Raw genomic sequence first — 23,862 nt, forward strand, 5'->3', positions numbered from 1 at the left:
CCGGGGGAAGTGGTGTAATCATCTTTTTCTTTGGAGTATGGAATGTTTGGATTACATATTATTATTGTTATTGAAACCTTGAAAGCACCGTGTGATTAACGGGAAAACCCCAAAACATACCCACAAATAGCAACGCGTGACGTCAATATTGTGCATACAGGCAGAACTTTTTTTTTATGTTTACGATGTGTGAGCTGTCATCTAATATAAAATGAAATGAATTTGCTATGAAATGGTAAACGTTAAAAAAATTATTTTTAATCAGACAAATAGATTTAGATTCTAGATCTACTACAAACTTATCTGTTTAAGCCTAATGATTTAAGCTTGGTTCTAGATCTGGATACGAATAATCCATTTATAAAAATCTGGTCCGAAACGAGAATTTACGAGACGGAAAGCGGCGAATTCAAAGGATGTTTGTCAACAATCTGACATCTGATGCAAACATCTGAATAAAAATAGTTAGTTTGTTATAAAATAATTTATAAAATCCCATTCAAGTTAAGGTCATGTGTAGATTCAACTTTAATTGTGATATAACGAGATGCACTTTGGAATCAGACCATTTAATGATTTTTGCAATTTTTCTCTCATTCTTTCTATTCGTATTCATTCTCCATCTTTTTATCTCATAATCATAATTTTAATTTACTCCACTCCACAGGAACACAGCACACTGCGACTAACAAATAAAAAATGGAAACGATTGCTCAATAACGCTAGAAATTTAGTGACTAGGCCTAACACATTTGCCTCATTTGGTCTAGTTCTAGTAGGGTAAAACTCAATTTTTGCGTATTTTAATTTATTTTATTCACCACTTTTTTATGTTCACCTGGGGTTGAGCAGTTACACAACCAAAAACGTACAGAACCATAAGACTTTATTGGCATAAGACCATAAGATTATCTTATTCTAGGATTAGATCTAGAATCTAGATCTACACAATTTTTTTTATGAATGTGTGTGTATTTTAATTAGAAAAGGTAAAAAAACATTATGAATAGGCCTCTTAACTAAATAACTAAATAGTATTAGTAGGGCCTAAATAAATACCTAAGCATTAGGTCGGTTCCAATTTAGGAAATAGCGTGTCATCGACAGCAGGAGAAAATTCACTGCACAGTCAGTTGAGGGTCCACCGTGAGTTCCCATTGTCATTACTAGTCATTAGTTATCAGCATACATCTTAACTTGGGAGATACTTGTAACAATAAAAACTTAACAGCCTCCTTGCAATACCTTAGTAACCTTACTGACCCATTGCAATGAAAATCTTAACTGACACGAACATATTTTCAAGAGTGAAAAAAATAGCTAAATCTAGATTTCTAAATAGTGCACATTCAATATTCTAAATTTGGATTTTTCTCAAGCTTTGTCAAAAGTAAATTATCAAAAACTAAAATGAAAATTCATAAAGAAATAGGCCTAAGCCTAATGTTTTCCTAATGTTTTGTGAGTTTGGTTGTGTTTATAATAAAATATGCTGAGCTGGAGGTAAACGTGTAGCCAGTAAATAAAATACGCTAAAATGGAATTTTACCCCCTAGTAGGCCCCATTAGATTTTCTTTTATCTCAATGTTTTTTTTTTGGGCTATACTTTCAAAGTTATATGCAAATAAATCATTGGGAAAATAAAGTATTTCTGGAGTAACATTACATACCTTAGTTATTACAATCCCTCTTAAGATTTTAGTAGCCTTGAATTAGTAGTTAAGATTAACACTCTTCTTGCTCCTATTATAATTCTATCCAAATCTATAAGTTGTTTTGATCAACACTCAGTGCTATTAATGCTATATCAATGTAACATTGCAATTTTTTTTTCAGAATGTATACATTTGTTAGTAAATAAGTAATTAATTGTCATTAAATTTCCTATAACCGTTAAAGACTTTATACTCTATTTGTAAAATTTAACAGTTCTGAAAGTAACAAGGCAGTTTGATTAGAATTTGGAAACTGGTACATCACATATAATGGATACTGTATCATCAACTAGGTTCGTAACATATTTTTTTTTTATATTTTAGTCTATTAACTTAGTTATAGTTACTCTAAATAATTTCCATACATGAAGCATTGCTCTAGAAAAACAACTTTTTACTAATGTTTTTGTTTTGATATATTTGTAGCACATCATCCGAAGGAGATTCCATTAAGATATTTCTTCGTGTTCGGCCACCTGACCCTAGTATAAGTGAGAATGATTTTGCACCGCGAGTATTAGATGTCAATACTGCAGATAATGCAGTGATCCTCAGAACTAAGCCAGAACCTAAAGTTTTCACATATGACAATGTTGCTGATGCTGATATAACTCAGGTACACCTGCTTATTACATGTAAAGAGTGATCAAAGTGAAAAAAAACCTGCTTTCTTATGTAGATTAGACTTGTTGTGGGCATTACAACAAATACTTTGAATGATTTTTTTATTGATGTTCATTACAGGAAGCTGTGTTTTCTATAGTTGGCAAAAAAATTATTGAAAGTTGTGTTACTGGCTATAACGGGACTATTTTTGCTTAGTAAGTACTTATATTTCGATTATTTTTTGTGAGAGTTTTCAGTATATGTTGCATTGAGAGTGGGGCAATCAATATTAGAATATAAACCAAAGAAGTATTATTCAAATCTCAGGAGGAGAACTAATGTATATATTAAATTATATGCTTAACTGTCTTTCACACATTTTGACTGCATTCGTTTTAGAAATATAATTTTTCTGATGTGTTAAATTTTCAGTGGGCAAACTGGTTCAGGAAAAACTTTCACTATGCTGGGTAAGTGCTAAAGTAAAATTTTGATGGTTAAGAAATAATTAGCTGTTTTATTTTTACAAAGCTGCAACAAGTGAGAACCTCTTTACATAGAAGCCTAATGTCCAATTTTTAAAAATGTGTCTATACAGGACCTTCAGAAAATTCTGATAGCTTTCAGCATGAATTGCGTGGTGTAATTCCTAGAAGTTTTGAGTATTTATTTAGCTTGATTGCACACCAACAAGAACTGGTAAGGCATTTTTAATACAAGAATTAATCAATAAAGTAGAATATTTAAATCTTATGTGCTGCAGTGTTTTTATATTGAGAAGAAAGAAAAATTTATATAAATTTAATATAAGTATTTATGTAATGTGTATAATTTACTAAAACTTGCTATGTTTTTACGTTCAATAAATGGATGAAATGGAATAATTTGTGACACTTAGATATAATTATGTTCGTTGCAAATAGCACGGCAGCAAGAAGCAGTTCCTGTGCCGCTGCTCCTTCCTAGAGATTTACCAGGAACAAATATTTGATCTGTTGGACCCGGCTTCTCAAGGTCTCCATCTGCGTGAAAATATGAATAAAGGTGTATTTGTGGATGGCCTTATTGAACAGGTTATATGTAACCCCAGCGATGCATATCAGGTAAATACTAGTAGTACATGTAAAATCTTGATTGTTATAATTAATTGCTTTTAAACTCTTTCCAATAGTGTTTTATTTTAGGACTCAATATTTTCTTTTCATTGATTAAATTTTATGATTTTAAGCATTACGACAGACATTTGGTAACACTATTGGCGTTCATTGTTAGCCCTTTAATTTAAACTAGTTTATACTTCAGCAGCTCTTATGTCATCCTGTATTATATATAATATGGTTTCTTTTCGATGATAAGTTTGTCTAATGTTTCCCAAATTTACCTAAATAGGTCCTCATAATGGGTTGGCTGAATCGAAGAGTGGCTGCAACTTCCATGAATCGAGAAAGTTCACGGTCTCATGCTGTTTTTACAGTAATGATTGAGTCCAAAGTATGTTATTTCTTTTTCTTTTCAAGTCTTAATTTTACTTAATTTTAATGAACATAAAGCAGAAAATTCATTTTTTTTTTGAATATGGTCTATTTCTGTGTAACCTAAAAGACACAATTACATTTCAGGAGGATGCTGGCGGTGTACAAAACATTCGCACCTCGCAGTTGAACCTTGTTGACTTGGCTGGTTCAGAACGTCAAAAAGACACTAATACTGGTGGAACAAGGCTAAAAGTGAGTTCTCATATATGATCAGTTATATTGGAATTAATATATTAATGTGGATTTTAAATTAATTATTTATAATCCGAAACATAGTTTATTTTCTATAAGTATTTTTTGATTGGTGACAATGATTTGGTAAGTAAGTAAGTAAGTAAGTAAGACAATGATTTGGAATATAAATATTTACTTCAATTGATAATCAAGATGTTCTGTTGTCAGTAAACTGTTATTTGATTTTGCAGGAAGCAGGCAGCATAAATAAGTCTCTGTCCGTGCTAGGTAATGTTATAATGTCTCTTGTAGACCTCAGCCATGGCAAAAAAAGACACATTCCATACAGAGATTCCAAGCTTACTTTTTTATTAAGGGTGAGTAGACTTGTTTTAACTACTCTCAAATGTTAACTATTTTTGTAACCAAATAGCATCATGACTGCATTAATCATGAAACTTTTATGTGGATTATGCCCATTAAAAATATTTTCCGTCTTAGGATTCTCTTGGTGGCAACACCAAGACCAGAATGATTGCATGCGTGCACCCAGATTCCAGGTATTAATTATTTCTTTCTCTTTTCCATTTTATTCTCAGGTTGTTTTTTTTCTCTTTTCTATTTTATTCTCAGGTTTTTTAAAAAAATGTTTATGATCTTTATCTGAAGTAGAGATTTAGCCATTGCTAAACTTCACTTCTAACGAATTCAAATTTTCATCCATATTTAGTTCTAATAGAGTATTAGTAACATCGTTATATTATGCTAAAGGTGTATTTACAGTTTTGTCATTTTACAATAAGTTTATTCACTTTTACAGATGTTTTGGAGAAACTCTCTCAACACTGAATTTTGCACGAAGTGCAAAACTGATTAAGAATAAAGTGAGATTTTATTTGTTAGTTTAGTTGTATGGTTTACTGTCAACTGTAAAAATCTAACATCTTGATCATGTTACACCCATAAAAATGTTTAACCTCTTACAATTTCTTTCAATCCACAATCCATCTTTTTTTTTTTAAATTACATACTTTTGATTATTTTATTTTCTTGTTGCATTTAGTAGGCCTTTGCGACTGAAAGGTGCTACTTAACGTTATCACATTTTTACCAAAAAGATCTACCATGTAATCAATTGTGTTTAGGCTGTTGTCAATGAAGATTTTCATGGAAACAACCAAAAACTCCAAAATGAAATTCGCCGTTTGAAAGAACTTTTGGAGTCCTTACAGAACTCACCAGGCCCAGAGATACGTCCTAGTGTTGTAACTCCAACAGGTACAGTCATCCCTAGTGTTGTCACTGCACCAGGTACAAACCTCGTTTTAATTTTTTTTATTCAGTTCCTTTGGTATTTTAATCTCAATAAAAGATGTAAGCAGTAATGTGATGAATTAAACCATTTTTATTTAGATACACCAAGTTTCATGAATGCTGATTCAGTGTGGAAGAAAAACTTTATCGAGGCTATGTACTTTAGAGAACAATCTGAAAATGAAAAAAAGGTCGGTAAATTTACTAGGTGTTAAGCTACCAACTTATTTTTTTTTCTGCTTTCAAACTATGATTATAAAAAGTTTTAATGTTTTTTTAGGGGGTGTACTATTTCTATGCTAAAGATGTCATAAAATATGTTTGCAGACACTTCAAGATGTTGTGAATCATCTTCAAGAGTTGTGTAACAAGAAAGACAAGTACATTCAGTCCACAAAAATGATCATCAAGTTTAGAGAGAACCACATACAGTCTTTGCAGCAGGCTTCAAAAGGTTACACAGAAATGGAGAAAGACCTGCTAGTGGTTTGTTCAACTTTGATTAATTTTTTTTTACTTAATTCATTTTAAATTTTGTAAAACTTTTCACATTTTAAATGTTTAATTTTTCAATTAATATCATGATAATTCATGTTTATTGTGTTAATAAGAATTTGTATAGTCTTTTACATGCTTCTCTTGAGAGAGGACTAATAAGAATTAAAATTAATTACTCATTGACATCAGCCCATTTTATTAGTACGTTTTTAAGATGACTTTCCGTCTATTTTAATGACAGAAATCTTTACGTGATGAAATCAAAGTCCTGAGGCAACAGCTGGAGAATAACCCGATGCTAGCCAAATATGCAGGAGAAAACAAACATTTACGGAGTGAGCTCAAGCAGCTGAGGGCCCGCGAATCTCTTAGCAATATCCACAGTGATGTTTCCAGGAGTGCACAGCTAGAGAGGGTCTTCAAGGAACTAAAGCTATTTAAAGGTGCAAAGTTAACCCTTTATTTTTGACCATACAACAGAGCCTTACCAAAAATGTTTAACCCTATAATGCTATTTTCATTACAGCAGTTTGGTTTGAGTTCAAGTAAAAAAACGTATACTTTTTAGCCAAAATTTATTTTACTATGCTTCATTGATCTTCACAAAATAATTCACATGTTTACAGGATTATTTTCTCACTGAAGAAAAATGTTAATTCCTTTTTTTCTCCCTTAGAGTTAAGTACAGGCAACTCCTGTGGGGGCCTTAGATCATCTCCATTGAAGGATGGACTGTCAGCCGCTACTCTTGATAAACATAGGCGAGAAATCAAAGGCTACCAAGAGCAGTTAGAAAATGTAAGGGCCGGTTATTAAATATCTTGACTTATGTAACTATACCTGTGTACTGAAATTGGTATTTCTAGTTCCAGTTGTAGGTATCCTGGCTTCTGCTATATGATTATATACTGTCAGATTTCAACCTTGCTCTCAAGTAAATGAATATCTTTCATAATTGTGTTTAGGTTAGACAGCAGCTGTCTGATATGACAAAAGCAGCAGAGAACAGACAGATGGAAATGGAGGTTGAGCTGGTTTCTTGTCGCAGGATGATAGTAGAGCTTGAAAGGGTGCTGGAAGCTCACCAACTGAAAGCTCGAATTGAATGCAATGCATTGAAGGATCTGCATTGCCAAACTCTAAAGGTTTGGTTCTATTTTATTTTACACTTTAAATCTAAGAAACATGGTCTGATTTTATGTTATAAACTCCTAGTTTTTAATGCAGCAGTGTGCAAAGTTTAGTAAAAAAGAAATATTAATATCTTTGTACTTTTTTAAAGTGAATCATCATTTTAAAAATTTGTTTTTGCTAATGTCTCATTGCTTTAATGATTTTCAAAATATAAAAAAGCTAAGATTATAAATGTGTTGTCATTTTTAGTACAGACCCACAACATTTGGTCAAAAAATCGCTTATAAATGCTTGTGAGGTTTGCACTAAAATGTATTGACTGTCTAGATAAAATAGGGAATTTCTGCTGCTTTAGTATAGTGCTTTTTATAACCAGGTAATGACAACTCCCAAACTGTCAGCAAGTTCTCCCAACACACAGGATCAAGCTGTTGGTGATGCACCTGATTCAGAACTTGGGATCACTGACTGTATCTTGCCCAAAGACTTGGCAGAAGGTGCTCACGATGCCCTGATGGAGGAAATTCGCATGCTGCAAATGGAGAATGGAAAACTGAAGGTTTGTTTTAATGTTTTGATGCACATTATGAGAATATGCAGATTTGTCTGTGGGCAATCTGAAAATGTGCATTTAATTCACAGTTTTCCTTTAGTCCTAATTTTGTCCTGTGATTTCAATACATTTCTCATACATATTTAATGTATGTGGTTGATTCTAAAAAACTGAACATTTAATCTAAATTCCATCTAAAATGCATTCTTTATGTGTTTAACACTGGAAAACAAATGTTATGTTTATAGATAGAAAAAACTGATCATTTTTTTGGACTGAAATTGTATATGATGTTTGTAAATTTTACACTTGAGCTTAAATTTTGTTTGAGGTGTTGTTAATAATAATTCCTCTCCTTGTTTACTTGTCTACCATTAGTTTGAATGTAAACTTCTGGCTGATACTTAACCTGAGAAAATAATTTCATGTCATATAATTCCAGGAAAGGGTTGATGAGTATGAAGCAGATATGCTCAGACAGAGGCAACAAGTGGAAAAACTAGAACTTTACAACACTCAGTTGAACACGGTATTTGATTCTTTCAGACATTTGTTAATATGCCATATTTTTAAGTTGAGCTGTGTAACTAATTAAGATGCTTCTTGCATTTTTAAAAATGTATTTGAAAAATCTACTTATAGCAATATCTAATTGAACATGTTATTTTCTTATGAATCTCCTATAATCAAAGACCCGGTATTGTACAATATGATTAGGTTTTGGAAAAAGAGCGTGCTGAAAACACAGCTAGGAGAAATGACTACACCAGTGCAGTTAACACACTCAAAGAGGAAATTGATACTGTTAAAAATGATCTCAAATGTAAGTTAATTTTCGGCTGTGCCATATAGTAATACCAGTATAATTAGAAATAAGTGTATTGTGAAGTAAATTTATTTAAGTTCTGAGTGAACTAAAATTATTTACGTAAAACTGCAGTGTGGAAATAACACAAATGTAACTATAAAAGAAATTACACACCCCCTTAAGCTAAGTTAAGGTGTAGTTTAATGTTTCACATTGATTATTTGGACATTTCGATAGTATTAAATGACGAAAACACAGACTTGCATCTGGTGCTCAAATCTGCTGACAAACAGTTGAAAGAAGAGAAGGAGAACCACAAGGCACTTCATCAGGCTTTCACCCATGAAATAGAAACTCTTGAAGCTAAAGTAAGAAAGACTCATCTAATTCATGTGTTGTTAACTTTGTAATGTGTTTAAAAAAAAATTTTGATGCTGGTTTTTAAACTTTGCATTTAATATTGGTTAGCGTTAGCTTTCTGATTAGTAACTATGTTTTTAAAAATCTAAACAGCTTTCCAAGACCAGTATAGACCTGGAAACCACAACAAGAGATTATGAAGAAGCTCTGAAAGAGCTGGGTGCTTTAAAGGTTAGTTGAATAATATTAATGAGTGAATGAATGAACAGCACAGAGACATGTTTTAATGCAGAGAAAACATCTTTGAAATACAAAGGGCAGTAGAGTTGTTTTTTTTTAAAATAGTAAGTTTAGCTCTATCTTTTTCTTAAAAAATGAGGCTTTAAAACCTGAAATGTGTTTCAACAGGAAGATCTTGAAACATCCAGTGTGACAATAGCTTTTCTTGAGAACCACAGTATTGAGCTTGAGGAATCCAGAAACAGAGAAGTCAAGAAAAGAGAAAAGATTGAACAAGAATATAAGGTTGGTTGTAAAAATTTTAAATCAATTTATTTTTTCTATTCTGTGCTCGGTAGTTGGTTACTAACTTATAAAATTGGAACTCAAGTCCCAGTCACTACTATTTAAGTGTGTCCCTTTTATCTAAGAAACCGGATAAATAATAACATTCTAGCCTCACTTGTTGAGCTTTGGTCAGCCATCTTCCCTTTTGATCATGAGTCTCAATAGATGCATTAATTCTTTATGTAATCCTAGGAGATTTTTTAATTGTTTGTAACTCATTGATTTCTGTGTTCCAGGCTTTAAAATCAGCAGGAGATATAAATGACTATAAAGAGTTTAAGGAGCAGGCTGAAGCCAATTTGGATTATAAAGAGGCTGAACTGGATGTGATGATGCAACAGAAGGCAGAGCAAGAGAAGATGATTGAACAGCAGGAAAAACTTATTGAGGAAAATAAAGTGAGTTTTATGTCAGACTGAGTAGCAAAGCCTTGAGTTCACCTCCCAAGTTATGCGTAAGTAGGCACCCGTTCAAACCAGGGAAGTTGAGACAACTAGGCATAGTGCTGACCACACAATCCCTTGATATTTTGAGTTCATAGAAAAGATAGTACTGATTAATATAACTAAATAGTAATCAGGTGTATTAAATACCTTGAAATGATTAAAAATATTTTTACAAATAGTTAACTTTGTTTAAACAGGCATTCCTGGAGTTTTTGTAAGAATTGGTTTATCGTCAATATATTTTTTTTTAAAAAACAATTACACAATAGTAATTGTGAGGTGTAGGGCACACTACTACTAACATGAAAATTTCAAGTCTGGATTATTGATTGAAGTCTGTAGGATGACCCTGAGTTCACCCATCTCTGATGTTAAAAATGTTGATGTAGGCAGTGCTGTGCATCATATAATTCAGGCTACTTTTATATTTCACTCTCTCCTTATTTGTTTTCAGGAGATCATCAACAATTTAATGAACAAGATGCATGAAATGAAAACTAACTTGGCTGGTAAAGAGGCATCAAACATGAACCTCAAGTCTGAGATTGAGAACTACAAGATGGAAGCCGAAGAAGCCAAGAGAGATCAGGAAAAAACATCCGCCCAGCTTGCTGCTACACTAGAAAAATTGGAAGTCATGAAGCAGAATTATGAGAATAGCCTGGATAGAAAGGATTTTGAAGTAAGATCTAGTTCACTAAAGAGAAGTCACTTTAAAAGATGGATAGAAATTTTATGAATTAAAATTCTATGATAGTTTTATTTTCTTCACTAACAGAAATGTATTGACAAACCTGTTTTATTAAAATTGTTGTGTGAATGTAAGAATTGATATTGTTAGTGGATGGGAGCTTTGACAATATGAAATGGGGATAAAATCAGCCTTGGAAGCCTAAATATTTGGCTTGGATTTTTTTAATCATCTGAAAATTGCACAGAGAAATTAAAAGTAACAGATGTTTTTTTTCTCCCAGATCTCAAATCTACAGGAAGACCAAGAAAGTGCAAATAACACCATGCTTAAACAAGCTGAGATGCTAACTAATTTACAGGAACAGCTAGAACTAAAAGAAGTACTTTGCCTTTTAATTTATTACCTTAAACATTTAATTAACAATATTCTATACTTATAAAATTAATTTTTTAAATTTTATGCTAATTTATTTTGTATGATTTAATTTAACTTTTTATGTCTTTTTTTTTTTAGTTACTTTGCAAAGAGAGGTTGGCCACCATTGAAGACTATAAAAATAAGGTGAAAACATTTTTTACCAGATGAAAAATAATTTCTCTGTCATTAAAATTTATCATATTGCTGTCATGCCCATTAAAATATTTAAATCTAAATACAGTTGGAAGAAAAAGAGCAGGTGTTGCAAGAAACAATTCAGAGGTTTAAGGAGCGTCTGCGAGAAGCAAATAATTCAGATGAGAATACAGATGGAATCAAAAAACTTCTCAACCAAAAGAATATTGAGCTTGAAACGTATGTATTTTTTTAAAGGGACCGAATGTAGGGCTTTAAAAATTATTATCGTATTATAAAAAGCCAAATTTTATTTAGCAAAATACTTCTCTAAATGACATTTTGTTAGTTTACATGAGGCTTTTATTATGAGTAAGCTATTGTTATTGTAGTAGAACTTGAAAATATTTCAGCTTAAGGATAATCCAAATGTTATTTTTAGCTCTAAAATCTCTATCTTTAAAGCTTGCATGTGAATTACAAAAAACTGGGTTGTATGCTGCAAGAATACGAGCTAACACGCAAGGAGAAAAATGAAGAGAATGAGTTACTCAAAGTAAGTTTACTTTTTTTTTTAAATGATAACTTTTTTAACTTAACTGCTTAAGGAGGCAGCCACATTTTTATCTTATGATTAAAAGCAATAGTTTTCAGAAGAACCATTAGTTTTTACAAGGAAGAAAATCCTAAAATGAAAATAATCTTCAAATATTCACACAAAGTTGACATCTGTCTTAGAAGGCCACTAAGATTTGAAATTACACTAGAAAATTCTTTTGGGGTCATCCATAAATGACATCACACTCAAAGGGGGGGGGGGGTCCATAATTTTGTGACTGTGATGAGGGGGAGGGGGGCTCAGATGGTGCAACATCACACTTTTGCATTATAAAAAAGCAATGTTAAAAACTATTTTAAGACGTTATTTCGCGTTTTAGAAAACGGTTTTTAATAAATTGCAATAGGAATTGATTAAAATACTCTATATTGACAGTTCAGACAAGATTTTTGAAAAATATCGATGTTTTAAGAAAAATTCAACTGCAATTTTGAGGGGGGTTGTAGGCTGAGGTGTGACGTCATTTTAGGGGTGGTGATCTGGCTTTTTATGATGGAGGTGAGGGGGGAGGTAAAAAATTGTCAAAAAGAGCGTGACGTCATTTATGGATGACCCCTTTTTGCTGCATTTCATTCAACTATCCCTTATTTCCTTCTTAATTCTATAAGTTGTAATAAATTTTTTTATTGTCTTTACTTTAACTTCTTCATTGAAGCTTAGTTTATTTCTTGAAGTTTTTCTTCATATATCAGTTCATTTCTTTGATGAAGATTTAAGTTTTGAAAAAATTGTGTGTTGTATCTAGGCCCAAGTAGTTGATCTGGAGAAGACCAAAGAAAGTTTAGAGAAGAGCAGACAGGAGGTAGAGGAGTTACAGATTGCCATCAACACAATGAAAGCCAGCAACAAAGATCTGTGAGTCACTTTATGAACCCTAGTTCACTCTAAGAGAAAACTGTCACTCTCCTGTGTTGGTGTTTTACACTCTCTTGTTGTCATTACCCACATTTGAGAACCCTTGTGTTTAATTAATTCGGAGTCACAAATCTGATTCAAGAAATTCTGATATTTTAAGTATTTTTTTCTTTTTTTTTTATATATATCTATGTATTGGATACAAATTTGTACACCTAGTAGGTTAATTTAGATTTCCTTAAGATAAACTACGAAAGAAATTCTAATTGGTTACCAAGTTGAAAGTTTCACACTAGTATCTTTTTTTTAAAAAAGGAGAAAAATCATTTTCAAATTAAATGTTTCTATTATGGAAAATCCTCATTGAATTTATTCTCTGTATCATTAGGTTATAAAAGTAATTTTTAATTTATATTTAGAACTGCTATTACTCAGTTTATTGGTGTGATGGCTCAGTTTCTCTAAGTTTATCTGTAAACTGATTAACCAGTGGGAAGGGGAGGAATAAAATATTAAACTCAGAGACTGTGCCAGCCCTGACTAGCATGTCACCATGACATTTGTCACAGTAAAACACCCCTCAGCTCTAAAAATAATTTCTTTTGTGTGCAAAACTTTTTCATACTACGCAGCATCAAAACCCTGGAGAGCACACTAAAAGACAGAGAGGCAGAATTGAAACAGGAACAAGCTAAAAGCAAGGAAATAGATGCCAGACTAGAGCATGTTATAGGGGAGAAAGAAAGAATAGAAGCACTGTAAGGGAGCATCTATTGCCATTTGTATTATTTGTTAAGCATATTTATATTTGCAGTTGCTTTATTTACTTTACTTTACTAAATAGCTAACAAAAAAACCAGATTTATTTTTAAAACATATTTAGTTTCTTTAATTAAAAAAAAATAATTTAGAAGCAATAGTTTTCAAAGAGTCTTAACTCTTTTTTATTTTTATTTTAGATACTTGGCTTCTAAGAAAGAAGAAGAAAATAGTCTTGAGGAGGTGGCAAGGTAATGATTTATTAATTTAAAACTAACAGATTATTTTTGTGCTGTAGAAATTATGGCACAGTTCTTATAAGTTTTAAAATTTAAATGTTGTTGCATTGCATTTATAATACAAAATAAAATTATTTATTTTCACTGTGTGCTATAACTAGGAAGTAGTTTAGTATCAGTCAAGAGATCATTTTAAGAACTTTTAAAAAGTACATACTGATTGTTATATAAATGTTATTGTTTGTTAAAAGTTATATTGTTAGAAAATACTAAGGCCTATTGCTTGCCTGACCAAGAAAAGTAAAATCTGCTGGGCATGGTGCTGAGCAATGATCATTACTTCATCTAGCTTAATAATATTGTTAGATCATTTCCTTTTTTTTACATGGTTCATCAGTGCTATTCTTATTTATGATCAATAGACTTCAGAGTATTCTAGACAACCATTACACAGAGAAAACTGAGCTAAACTCTAAAATTGAGAGTCTACAAGAGGAAAAGACCAAGCTGAAAGATGTAATACCTTTTTTTAATATTCATAAATACACACAACTGTTCGGTTATTATATTTACAACTTTTTTTAAAGTAGTAATGGAGCAGAAATTTAAAACGTTATGAATAAATTCTTGCATATAGCTTTAAATAAAGCCAAGTTTATATACATCATCACACATATACAAATAGGGCTACATAAAAAATTTAATATTGTACCTGCTTTTTAGGAACTTGTCATGCTAAAAGAACTAAACTCACAGTTGGTTGAAGAAAGCAATCGACTGATTGGTCATACAAATACTAATCAAAAGATTCGTTTGTTTGACAAGAAAAATCAAGAATATAATGAATTAGCAAAGGTTTGGATACTCTTTGTGATATTTTAACAATTAGACCCACATTACCTTAATGTTGTGCATTGAAACTAATTCAGTGCTTAATATTTCAAGATTTTATGTATTTATAAAGCATCACTACTTTGTTGCCTAAAAATATTATTTTCATGTTTTGTAATTTCTAATTAAAAATCAGTACTTGCTTCCAATTAGTGTAAAAGTATGAATTAATTAGAATTCCAAATTTCTAACCACTTAGGTGATTTTTACCCCTTTCACTGTTTAGAAACATTGTGAGCTTCAACTAGAGCATCGCAAACTTCTGCAAGAACTTAAGCAGCCTCAGTGTAAGATTACGGGTACACCTACATCAAAATCAACAAGCTCAACAGGCATTCGGGACATTACAAATGTCAACCATAACTGATGCATCTTGCTGCGACAAGGTGAGAGAAGAATGCAGGGTTGTTACCAGGTCACCATTAGCTAGTTTTGAAGATATCAGCCATTGTTTATAAAGCTATTTTTTTATAGGTTGACTTTTCGGCAAGTTTTGTGCTGTAAATTATTTAGTAATGACATCTTAACTCCATAGAACATGGGAGTAACTTTTTTTTGTCATATATTGACAAAAATTTTCCATCATTTATGCCTTAGTTGAACAATGTTAAAACAGCTAAAAAATGTGTATGTTATTAAAAGTGAACAAGTGTATGTTATCAATTAAAAGTGAACATTTTGTCATGTTTTTTGGTTGTTGCTCACACAGCAATTCACTGCCCAAGTTAACCCAGTTTTCAATCTAACACTGAATGTTTCATATTTTTACTGTACGAGCTATCTCTTACTGCAAGCCTTGTGTGATTAAAAATGTATGACCAAACTCAGAGATCAATTTCATACTAACCTAACCATAAGAGTTCATTTTTACAATTAAATTGCCAAATTTCTGTCACTTGTTTTTACAATTTAAAATTGTAAATATTTATATGCTAATGATGTATATTGATACTATGAATTATTTTTGTAAATATTTACCTATTTGTAGGCAGCAATACAGAATGTTTTATTTAATTAAACAACTAGATGTGCCATTCACAACATAAGATTTCTCACTTTGTAAGGCCCACCAATCTAGAATATTCAACTCATCCAAGGAAGCAAACATCACAATTTCCACACAATTGTCTGTTTTATTTTTACATGTTGACTGAATAAACCAGTTGTTAAACTAGTGTCATTTTTATTTTTAATTCTTTAGACTGTGTTTTGGCTAGACCAAACAGGTGTGAACATGTTTTTATTTGTATGGATAATTGTAATGTGACCATAATCCACAGGAAACCTGTGTGGGGCTTCACAAAGTTTATGTATATCATAGAAAAGGATTTGTATCTTATGTTACATAACATTCTGTCAGTAAAGTATGGACACAACTCAGCAAATAATTCATACATCTGATAGTACCTAACAATAAACAGTCATGTTGCATTAAATAATAAGTAACATTAACAATTTTTTTTAAAGATTCTTTTATTTCACATGTTAAATGCATATTGTGTCATTAACTAGGATTTTTTTTTTGCATCAATTTTCCAGACACTCAAATGCAATATTTATAAAAGTAAATGCATGATCACATTAGAAGGTCCATAGAACATAAACAGAAATAAATATTAATAATTAATCTTTTGTAATGCTATGTTTCACATTTCTGATGATGTGATTTCCATTTTTATAGGTCCACAAAAGAATGTAAACATTCTTACATAAATAAGGTTTTGTTTTTTTTTTAATTTAAGTGGTCCCCACCATTTATTGAAGTTTTTTTAAAAGCTTTTATTTTTTCTACATCAGTTGTATATTAAAACTTCACTTTTTTAACATTTGGGACAAAAAGTGTCTTCAATTTTTCTTAACCAACGAAAATTTTACATAACATTAAATGCTTTTTGTTTATGAGAAAAAGAAATGTCTATAAAGTTTGCATACAGAGATTTTAAGAAAATGTGATAACCATCAATAACAACACTTAACAATTCTTTATTCTGAATGTAATACATGTTATAACAAAAAAAGAGGTATGCTAGCATCATACAGACTTGTTCAACACAAGCATTACACTTAGAATGAGTTCTTCCTTATACTAACAATAGTCTTAATGTAACACTCATGTACAGACAAGCAATCACCTTTTTAAATTATGACATTCACAGCTCTCACTGGCCACTTACATGCAAAGGTTATTTTAATATCTTACAAAATGAAATTTGCATGACTGAATGGATGCAATGTTATATACACCGAGCAATCATATCATTAAGTTCCAAGTTCCTCCAATCATTCCGAACATCATCTAAATGGTTGTCAAAATCTTTTACATGTCGCTGTGCTCCAGACTTGAGTAGGGTGTAGAGGCATTGTTCTTTTTGTAACTCATCTTCTGTTGAGGAGCTCCTAATAAGATCAAACCAATAATAAGTCAGTAATACATTAAATGTAAACTAAAACAAGTTAATTAAAAAATCTAGTGACAATTTTAGCGCAATTTCCTTATGTTATCTAAAAATAGCTCTGTCGTAGCGTAAATCAAGAGCAGGGTTAGTAAAACCATTGGTTAGTTATTAAAACGTTTTTTATTAATTTTTTTTTCAGTATTTTACATGTTTTATTTACAATAGAGTTACAAGACTAAAAACCATTGCGCGCCTAGCTACTGAACGTGATGACGCAGCCATTGAACGTGATGGCGCAGCTATTGAACGTGATGACGCGTGTGGTGTGGTTGGAAAAAATGCCTACTAATTCGGTCCAAATTTTAATTAATTCAAAAAAATTTTTGTGACCGAACGAAAGGATATTTTTGAAAACTTTCTTCGGCAATATTGTTCTAAATTATGGCAGGAATCGATTGGTAAATGTTTCAAGTCGCTAAGTGGTCTGGTTGCCGAGATATGGGCCAAAAACTGCATTTTTTCGAGGTTTTTTGGCTTTTCCGGGAAATCCATGTAAGAAACCCAGAATTTTTTTGGCCTATGTTCATCCTCGTAACTTGCTTAACATAATTGCTTTTGGAACTAATCATCGATATTGCTTCGTTGAGGAGGAGATAAGGCTTAAAGCTGCGGACACACATCCATTCATCTATTCATACATCCAGAAATGACGGGTTAATAAACGCAATTCTCCAGAATGTAAATTGCGCTAAAAAATGATGTGCTTGTCAACCATCTTTATATTATTATGTGGGAGCTATTTCAAGCAGTCCATCAGTCTACTGTCTAGACACTTAAAATTATCAGTCTGTTATGCAAACCACAAAACTTCGGCATCTGGAATTAATTTTCCCTATTGGTAATTTTCTTTTTAAATGTTGAGTAGCATTAATGGCAAGGGGGAACTCAGGATTGCGATTTTAATTATTGGATTATACACCGTAGAGACAGCTTCAGCTCACAGGTAAAGTGGTCAAGAATTTCCCTATTACTTATGCTTAAATTTAAAAATATATGCATTGCAAACATGCTACTGAGGTTTCTTCTAATTAATAGACAATCCCCCCCTCAAAGATACAAGGGCATTTGTGCTAAATAAGTTATGTGAATAGTGGTGTTTGTAACAACTGTTACAAGTTAATATATGGTAACATAGCCGCCAGCTTAGAGGGAATATGGCATGCAGGATACTTCCAATTAACTGGTTACAATGTCAATGACTCACTTCTTTTCTATTTCTTTCCATCCGTTTTCTTTATGAGCAAACACTTTATATGGCTGGGAAACAGTTTCTGGTTTTACTTTCCTGTTGTCAATCTTAAAACAAAATGAAATAGACTATACACCATGTTATAAATGTGAACAATGGACCTTTTTATAAATTGACCTATTATGTAATAAACTGACTAGATATAGTTATATGTGGTATACATTAAATTAAAAATGTATGTGACAGACTTGACACCCATTCACCAAGCAAAATACTCATAAAAAACTTACTATTAGGACACAAGCATCATGGAAATTCTCCTGAACTTTCTTGCCCACTGTCTTAGAAACATGATTCATTCTAAGAAAAAATATAATTGCTCATATATTGAATACAATAACAAATACAGCAACAGTGACTCAACTTGAATTTATCATTATGGAAAAACAACAAAATAAAATTGTTTATTTCTTGAAAATAGTTATAAACATGAATAGCTGATTATGTAGAGATACCGGAGAGCAGATTTAACATGAATTATGATAAACGACTAAATGTGAAAAACTAATAAAATGTGGGTAACCACACTAAACTTACTCATTTTCATTCAAATTTTCATTTGCCTGATAATATCCAGCAATAACCAATCCTTTACTTTTACAGTAAGCATCAACCTAAGAAGAAACAAAGTATTAATCTAAAACATGGGCCTGTTCTAATTTTATGTACACATGAATAAAAATGAGAACACTTTATTGAAGCTGGTTATTAACAATGGCACTGAACCTTTTCTAATGTATTTTATCCATTATCAATGCCAATAGGATCATCAACTAATAGCGAATAGATCTAGTCCTAATAAAACTTAGCCACTAATCTTTAGCTTAGAGAAAATATTTCCAATAAAAAAAATGAGTAGATTTATAGGATGATATTTAGAATCGACCCTTTGAATCCCGGACAGATCGTCCCCCGGCGTGGCCTCAACCAACTGGCGGGCTCGTTGCATTGAGTTAAATATAAACTCAAAACAATAATATAAACACTCTTCTTAAAAAAAAGGGGGTGTTAGGTTACTGGTAGTTAACTAAATACACACATGGCTGGCTAATGTCAATGCTAACCCTGTCCCTAACCCTAGTCCAACCATACGCCTAACCCTAATTTCTAACCATAAAATTAGTCGAGATTACAATACTTCTACTACTCAGATATCTAACTACTAACAACCCAACACCCCTTTTTAAAAGAAGATTCCATTATCGGACACCTGTATCTATAATGATAATCATCCTGCTTCTGTTACATATAAAGCCTCTGAATAGCGCTGACTATGACTATTCAAAGTGAAGGTGTTCGTGGTTGGCAATTGTTCAAGGTAGGCACAGTTACTCTAGATTCTATACGGCACGGCAATAATATGGCTGTACGGCTAACTAATAGGCCTAAGTGTCTAAAATTAGGGTTTTGGTTTTATTGGACACTGTGATTGGTAGAGTTAAGTAGTAAGTAGATTAGTAGATCTCTAGAGTAAGCTTAAAGCTAGATCTAGACCTTTCACTTTTCAGTTTGTATTCCTTCAACTTTTGTTTAACTTTATTTTTATCATGACTTTATGACACTTAGGCCTATCCCTTATGTCATAAATCATAATTCATATGTCCTTTGGACCCCTGATGAGCGGCTTAAGTTTCATTTTGCTAGGTAAACAAAATAGTAAAATTTAATTTATATAGGCCTACTTATATAGATCTACAGTTACAGTGTTCACTGATACAACGGTTAGATCTAGACTCTAGAGTATAGTATAACTGAATATGAAATTGCATTTTCACATGTAGATCTAAGATCTAGTCTAGGCCTAATAATTTACTAGATTTTAATCTAATATATAAAGCTCAGTTCTGTATGTAATGCATTTGTATGTCGTTGGAATTGTACGATTTTAAGTGTTAGAAAAATTATCGTGCGCATTTGTCTAAATTTATGAGATAAAAAATTACTATTGAAAGTGTTGGGAAATAATTTTCATTTTTCAAATTATAGTAATAATTGTCGGCATGTTCATTAAACACAAGTTTTAAAAAAAATATCATCTTTTACAAAAACTCTAATTATGTCTTTATTTAGTCCTATAGCACTTACTTCCCTTTGATAAATTAGGAAAAACACAATTACTTCCCTTTATAAAACCATTGCATTCCGTGAAAATAATTTACTTTTTAATTACTTTGTTTTGGTGTTGGGAAAAAAAATAATTACATAATTAGCGGGGATTGATCAAGTGCAAATGTTGTAGGTATTTTACGGATAAGCTTGGAGTATTAAAATTGTTTATTAAATTGAAACAGGCGCGTTCGTTTAAGTGAGTGCAAAAGACTGTGAATAAGTTGGGGTACTATAGTCGTTCATTAAGCTAAAACAGGTGATTCCGCCCCGGGCGTTTATGTTCGCGTTAGTGTTTTCTTTGTGTTTAGGTGGGTTTGCGTTAGTGGTTGCGTTTTAATTTGGTTCGTTTTTGTTCTTTCTTTTTTCGTTTTTGTTTGTGTTTTTTTTGTTTTGGGTTTGTATTTGTGTTTTTGGTTGGTTTTGCGTTTGGATTTGGTTTGTTTTCGTTTGCTTTTTTCGTTGATTTTTTTTTTGTTGGTATTGGTGTTTGTGGTTGGGTTTGTTGTTAGGTTTTTGTTTTCGTTTGCTTTTTTGTTTGTTTTTTCTTTGTGTTTGTATTGGTGTTTGTGGGTGTGGTTGTGTTTGTTGTTAAGTTTTTGTTTTCGTTTGTATTTGTAATTGTGTTAGCGTTATGTTTGCGTTTTGTTGTTTTGGTTTTGGTTGGTTGTGGTTTGGGTGGGCAATGCAGGGTTTATGATGATTACTAAACACACAGGTAATGGTCTTTAACAGAAAGGTTTTTCACAGAAGCCAGAGCAGGGCCTGGCCGGGACGGCTAGTAAATTAATAAATAAGAGTAAGAAACATCACGACTTACGTGCAAAAGAGCGATTTCTAACATGGGTGCTAAACCTAATGACACATGGAATAGAGGAACGCAGTCAACATAACGTAGTGATTTATTCAGATCTTTATTTTTGTTATCCTCCGCCAATAAAATGCCATTTACTGAGCTGTGGGGATATTTAGCAGCATGCAGTAACAGTTTGCAATGAGCCCGTACACTAACAGTAGCGTCAGCCATTTTGTTATTTTTTATCGACTCAATTCATTAACTGCGGGAAAAAGAAAATATCGATTAAAAATTAAGATCTAGAATTCGATTCTACTATCCGAATTTTAAAGAAAATAAATTTTAATTTTTTGTAAACTTTTTGCAATAAATAGATCTAGTAAATGGTGTAAAATAAATAGTTTAAAATTAAATACTTGTACATAGTTACTAAAAAAAGGCCTATTTACTTCGAACCTTCATAATAACAACAATGATGGCCGCCCCCTTTACACCGTGATACGCTCTCTTGAATCAAAGTGCATAGGACATTAATTATGTCCTAGTTAATATGTAACTTATGCCAACATTATGTTATAACTACACGAAATTCGTGGTAAGCGTCTAGAAATATCTAGATTGATTTAGAGTCTAGATCTATATATTTAACGATCAAAACTAGCACTGGCACTACTACTGTACTCAACTGTACTGTCTACTACTACTAGTAGTAGTACTAGTACTAGTCTAGATCTGTAGATCAGTAGATGTCTAGTACTGTTTGTACTAGTACTACTACTACTAAAAGTACTAGATCTAGTTACTAGTACTACTCTACTACGCCATATTACGGTACGTGACTTGGACTACTACCTGTACTCAGTACTGAGTTATGTACACAATGTACTGTACTACACACTTTACTTACTATATCTACTTACTACTCACTAGACTGGACCTTGTTGTAGTAGTAGTACACACTACCACAATAATTTATAAATTATTATCCCGCAATATCTCGTATATGGTGAGGCAAAAATGTGAGAGATAACCTGCTGAATCACAGAAAAATACGAGATCTAGTTGGCCCATATAGCGAGACTCCATTTGTGAGAATGTTTTTGTTTCATGATTTTTTGTATGGTTTTCTTGATATAGAATCTGGGCCTAGATTTTCAAGATATTAAAAAAAAATTATGCAAATTCTAAACATCGTTGCTCCTTCCTTAATCTGACTGATAGGACTATAAAATTTAATAAATTTACGTTTAAATGTACAGTAAAAGAGAAAAACATTTTACATAGACCTACAGTAACACATTTTTAAAAATATGGTAGGCTGTGTTTTGGGCTGACAGAGTAGATAAAAGTTGTTCAATCATCATCAAGAATTTTCAGGAGCAGTAAAATTTGGAACATCAGATTCAATTTCACTTCCTTCTCGCAATTTACCACCTTGCCAATTCACCTCTCGCATTTTTACCACGACCTAATACTACTAGTTAAATCTGTGATTTTACTTCAGTCATTTTCAGAAGTGTTAAGTTGGCCTATATTTTATTATATTGTGATATTTTATTATAATATTTGTCTCAAATATAACAGAACCAGATTTCCCATATATGTATACAGTTGGTAAATGGAAATAATTTGAGCTTATTCTATGTATGAGAAGACCTCCTCTGGGTTGACATAACAAATCTATTTTTAGCTTGTTTTGTCCATAACATGTAAACCAAGCTGAATTTTTTTACAGATGTTTTTTTAGTAAGGAATTGACATAACATGGGACTTGATGGAATTATCTTTGCCATTGAAGCTGGGATATGTGCAGCTCTGGCATCTGTATCTGCAAAACTTGCCACTTGTTCAGAAACTGATACATTTGTTACACTTGGTTCCAGCAATTACTTACCTGATGGATTTCAATATACTGGAGAGGTTTGCTAAAATGTTATTTTTGATAGGATTAACGTCATTTTTAAAATTACTTATTTTAATGTAGAGGAGGAGTTGTAAAAATATCAATTTCCCACAAAATACTTTCAAATGAAATGTAATTTTGTGCTAGAAATGACTTATGTTTAAGGTATCATTAAATCACCATATTAGAAGTTATCATATATTTACTTATTATATTAAAAATTGTCTTTCAATTGTGTAATTCAATTGCTAGGTGCTGTATAACAATAGCATTACTGGAGTTTTCATTGTTTTTATTTCTGAAGCTCACCTTGGCTGTCAGATTTGTCTGTGTCACTGGAATTTTTCTGTTTAATGCCATTATGTGGGTGCTGTTCACAAAATCTATGCACAAATGCTCCTCAACATTAGAAGCAACAGCCTTCAATATATCATCTAATTTTATATCAACGGTACGATTAAAACATTTCTTTTTTTTATTAGTAGAATACATTTGTATATCATGGTGACACACATAGCTTAGTAGTCCCACATTCATCTCTGTTCAGATTTTTTTTAAAATATCATACATATAAGAGTAGGTCTACTAGATGTTGTCACTCACTATAGAAATAATGTTATATATAACTACTGTCTAATTTAAAAGTGAACACATTTTTCTATTTAAATTACTTTCTATTTAAAATTTTAAAACACATTGACTGTTAAAATAAAACGAAAAATTAAATTATTTTGAGTAGGCTGCGTTTGGACAAGTGCTGTTTGGTGAACATCTTGGGATGATTTGGTGCCTTGGTACAGTTTTAATCATCATTGGCCTTACTGTTCTTCACAAAGAATCCAATGTGGTTGACATTGATGAAAACAAGCACAGCCAGGATAAAATAAATAAACAAGAACTATCTTAATGTAACTGTTGACATTTACATATTTTTAAATCATTTGCTTTACATTAAAGTTTAAATAAAAATTCTTTCAGTTTTGGGTCTTGGTGTATTTTATGTTTATATTCATATAATATATGCGTTTATGT

At 31.8% G+C, this 23,862-nt stretch overlaps 3 protein-coding genes across 9 annotated transcripts; 2 read left to right on the forward strand and 1 right to left on the reverse strand.

The window, feature by feature from the left end:
* Positions 1-123: 123 nt before the first annotated feature.
* LOC131947661 (kinesin-like protein KIF15) lies at positions 124-15,495 on the forward strand. 6 transcript variants are annotated; one of them, XM_059308912.1, is made up of 36 exons: positions 124-235; positions 1,931-2,009; positions 2,143-2,332; positions 2,461-2,537; positions 2,755-2,792; positions 2,921-3,021; positions 3,246-3,425; positions 3,712-3,813; positions 3,942-4,049; positions 4,283-4,408; positions 4,533-4,591; positions 4,852-4,915; positions 5,177-5,342; positions 5,445-5,536; positions 5,673-5,831; positions 6,085-6,286; positions 6,520-6,641; positions 6,809-6,988; positions 7,333-7,536; positions 7,973-8,059; positions 8,248-8,353; positions 8,576-8,706; positions 8,852-8,929; positions 9,107-9,223; positions 9,502-9,663; positions 10,166-10,393; positions 10,686-10,784; positions 10,919-10,966; positions 11,064-11,197; positions 11,423-11,513; positions 12,322-12,431; positions 13,064-13,189; positions 13,391-13,441; positions 13,852-13,945; positions 14,153-14,284; positions 14,547-15,495. In XM_059308912.1, exons 2-36 carry the CDS (start codon positions 1,987-1,989, stop codon positions 14,685-14,687), a joined length of 4,128 nt encoding a protein of 1,375 aa, XP_059164895.1. In that variant the 5' UTR covers positions 124-235; positions 1,931-1,986; the 3' UTR covers positions 14,688-15,495. The 6 variants fall into 6 exon arrangements, with proteins under 6 accessions (XP_059164895.1, XP_059164894.1, XP_059164897.1 ...); XM_059308911.1 differs by lacking the exon at positions 124-235 and adding an exon at positions 397-464; XM_059308914.1 differs by lacking the exon at positions 124-235 and adding an exon at positions 397-464 and having other exon boundaries at positions 7,354-7,536.
* Positions 15,496-15,725: 230 nt separating this feature from the next.
* Positions 15,726-21,181, reverse strand: LOC131947663 (ER membrane protein complex subunit 8). The gene is made up of 5 exons (XM_059308917.1): positions 20,952-21,181; positions 18,563-18,639; positions 18,256-18,325; positions 17,981-18,072; positions 15,726-16,717 (listed from the first exon to the last, which is right to left on the reverse strand). The coding sequence occupies exons 1-5, from the start codon at positions 21,156-21,158 to the stop codon at positions 16,555-16,557; spliced, it is 609 nt and encodes a 202-aa protein (XP_059164900.1). The 5' UTR covers positions 21,159-21,181; the 3' UTR covers positions 15,726-16,554.
* Positions 20,962-23,809, forward strand: LOC131947664 (transmembrane protein 42). Of its 2 annotated transcripts, none has more exons than XM_059308920.1 (4): positions 20,962-21,025; positions 22,663-22,847; positions 23,135-23,281; positions 23,570-23,809. In XM_059308920.1, the coding sequence occupies exons 2-4, from the start codon at positions 22,692-22,694 to the stop codon at positions 23,735-23,737; spliced, it is 471 nt and encodes a 156-aa protein (XP_059164903.1). In that variant the 5' UTR covers positions 20,962-21,025; positions 22,663-22,691; the 3' UTR covers positions 23,738-23,809. The 2 variants fall into 2 exon arrangements, with proteins under 2 accessions (XP_059164903.1, XP_059164901.1); XM_059308918.1 differs by lacking the exon at positions 20,962-21,025 and adding an exon at positions 21,394-21,522.
* Positions 23,810-23,862: the final 53 nt, after the last annotated feature.

The sequence above is a fragment of the Physella acuta genome, unplaced genomic scaffold (genome assembly GCF_028476545.2).
Source record: "Physella acuta isolate Inbredline_101_S28 unplaced genomic scaffold, ASM2847654v3 ptg000604l, whole genome shotgun sequence".
Classification (NCBI taxonomy): Eukaryota; Metazoa; Mollusca; class Gastropoda; family Physidae; genus Physella; species Physella acuta.

Bases quoted from the DNA above. Each gene is read 5' to 3' on its own strand.
- LOC131947661 (XM_059308912.1), top strand. From the start codon at position 1,987: ATGGATACTGTATCATCAACTAG. The intron at 6,642-6,808 runs GTAAGGGCCGGT...AATTGTGTTTAG, and splicing joins ACCAAGAGCAGTTAGAAAAT to GTTAGACAGCAGCTGTCTGA. The intron at 12,432-13,063 runs GTGAGTCACTTT...CATACTACGCAG, and splicing joins AAAGCCAGCAACAAAGATCT to CATCAAAACCCTGGAGAGCA.
- LOC131947663 (XM_059308917.1), bottom strand. From the start codon at position 21,158: ATGGCTGACGCTACTGTTAGTGTACGGGCTCATTGCAAACTGTTACTG. The intron at 18,640-20,951 runs GTAAGTCGTGAT...GTTTCTTCTTAG, and splicing joins TAGAAATCGCTCTTTTGCAC to GTTGATGCTTACTGTAAAAG. The intron at 18,326-18,562 runs GTAAGTTTAGTG...ATTTTTTCTTAG, and splicing joins GAAAATTTGAATGAAAATGA to AATGAATCATGTTTCTAAGA.
- LOC131947664 (XM_059308920.1), top strand. From the start codon at position 22,692: ATGGGACTTGATGGAATTATCTTTGCCATTGAAGCTGGGATATGTGCA. The intron at 22,848-23,134 runs GTTTGCTAAAAT...TTATTTCTGAAG, and splicing joins GATTTCAATATACTGGAGAG to CTCACCTTGGCTGTCAGATT. The intron at 23,282-23,569 runs GTACGATTAAAA...TATTTTGAGTAG, and splicing joins CATCTAATTTTATATCAACG to GCTGCGTTTGGACAAGTGCT.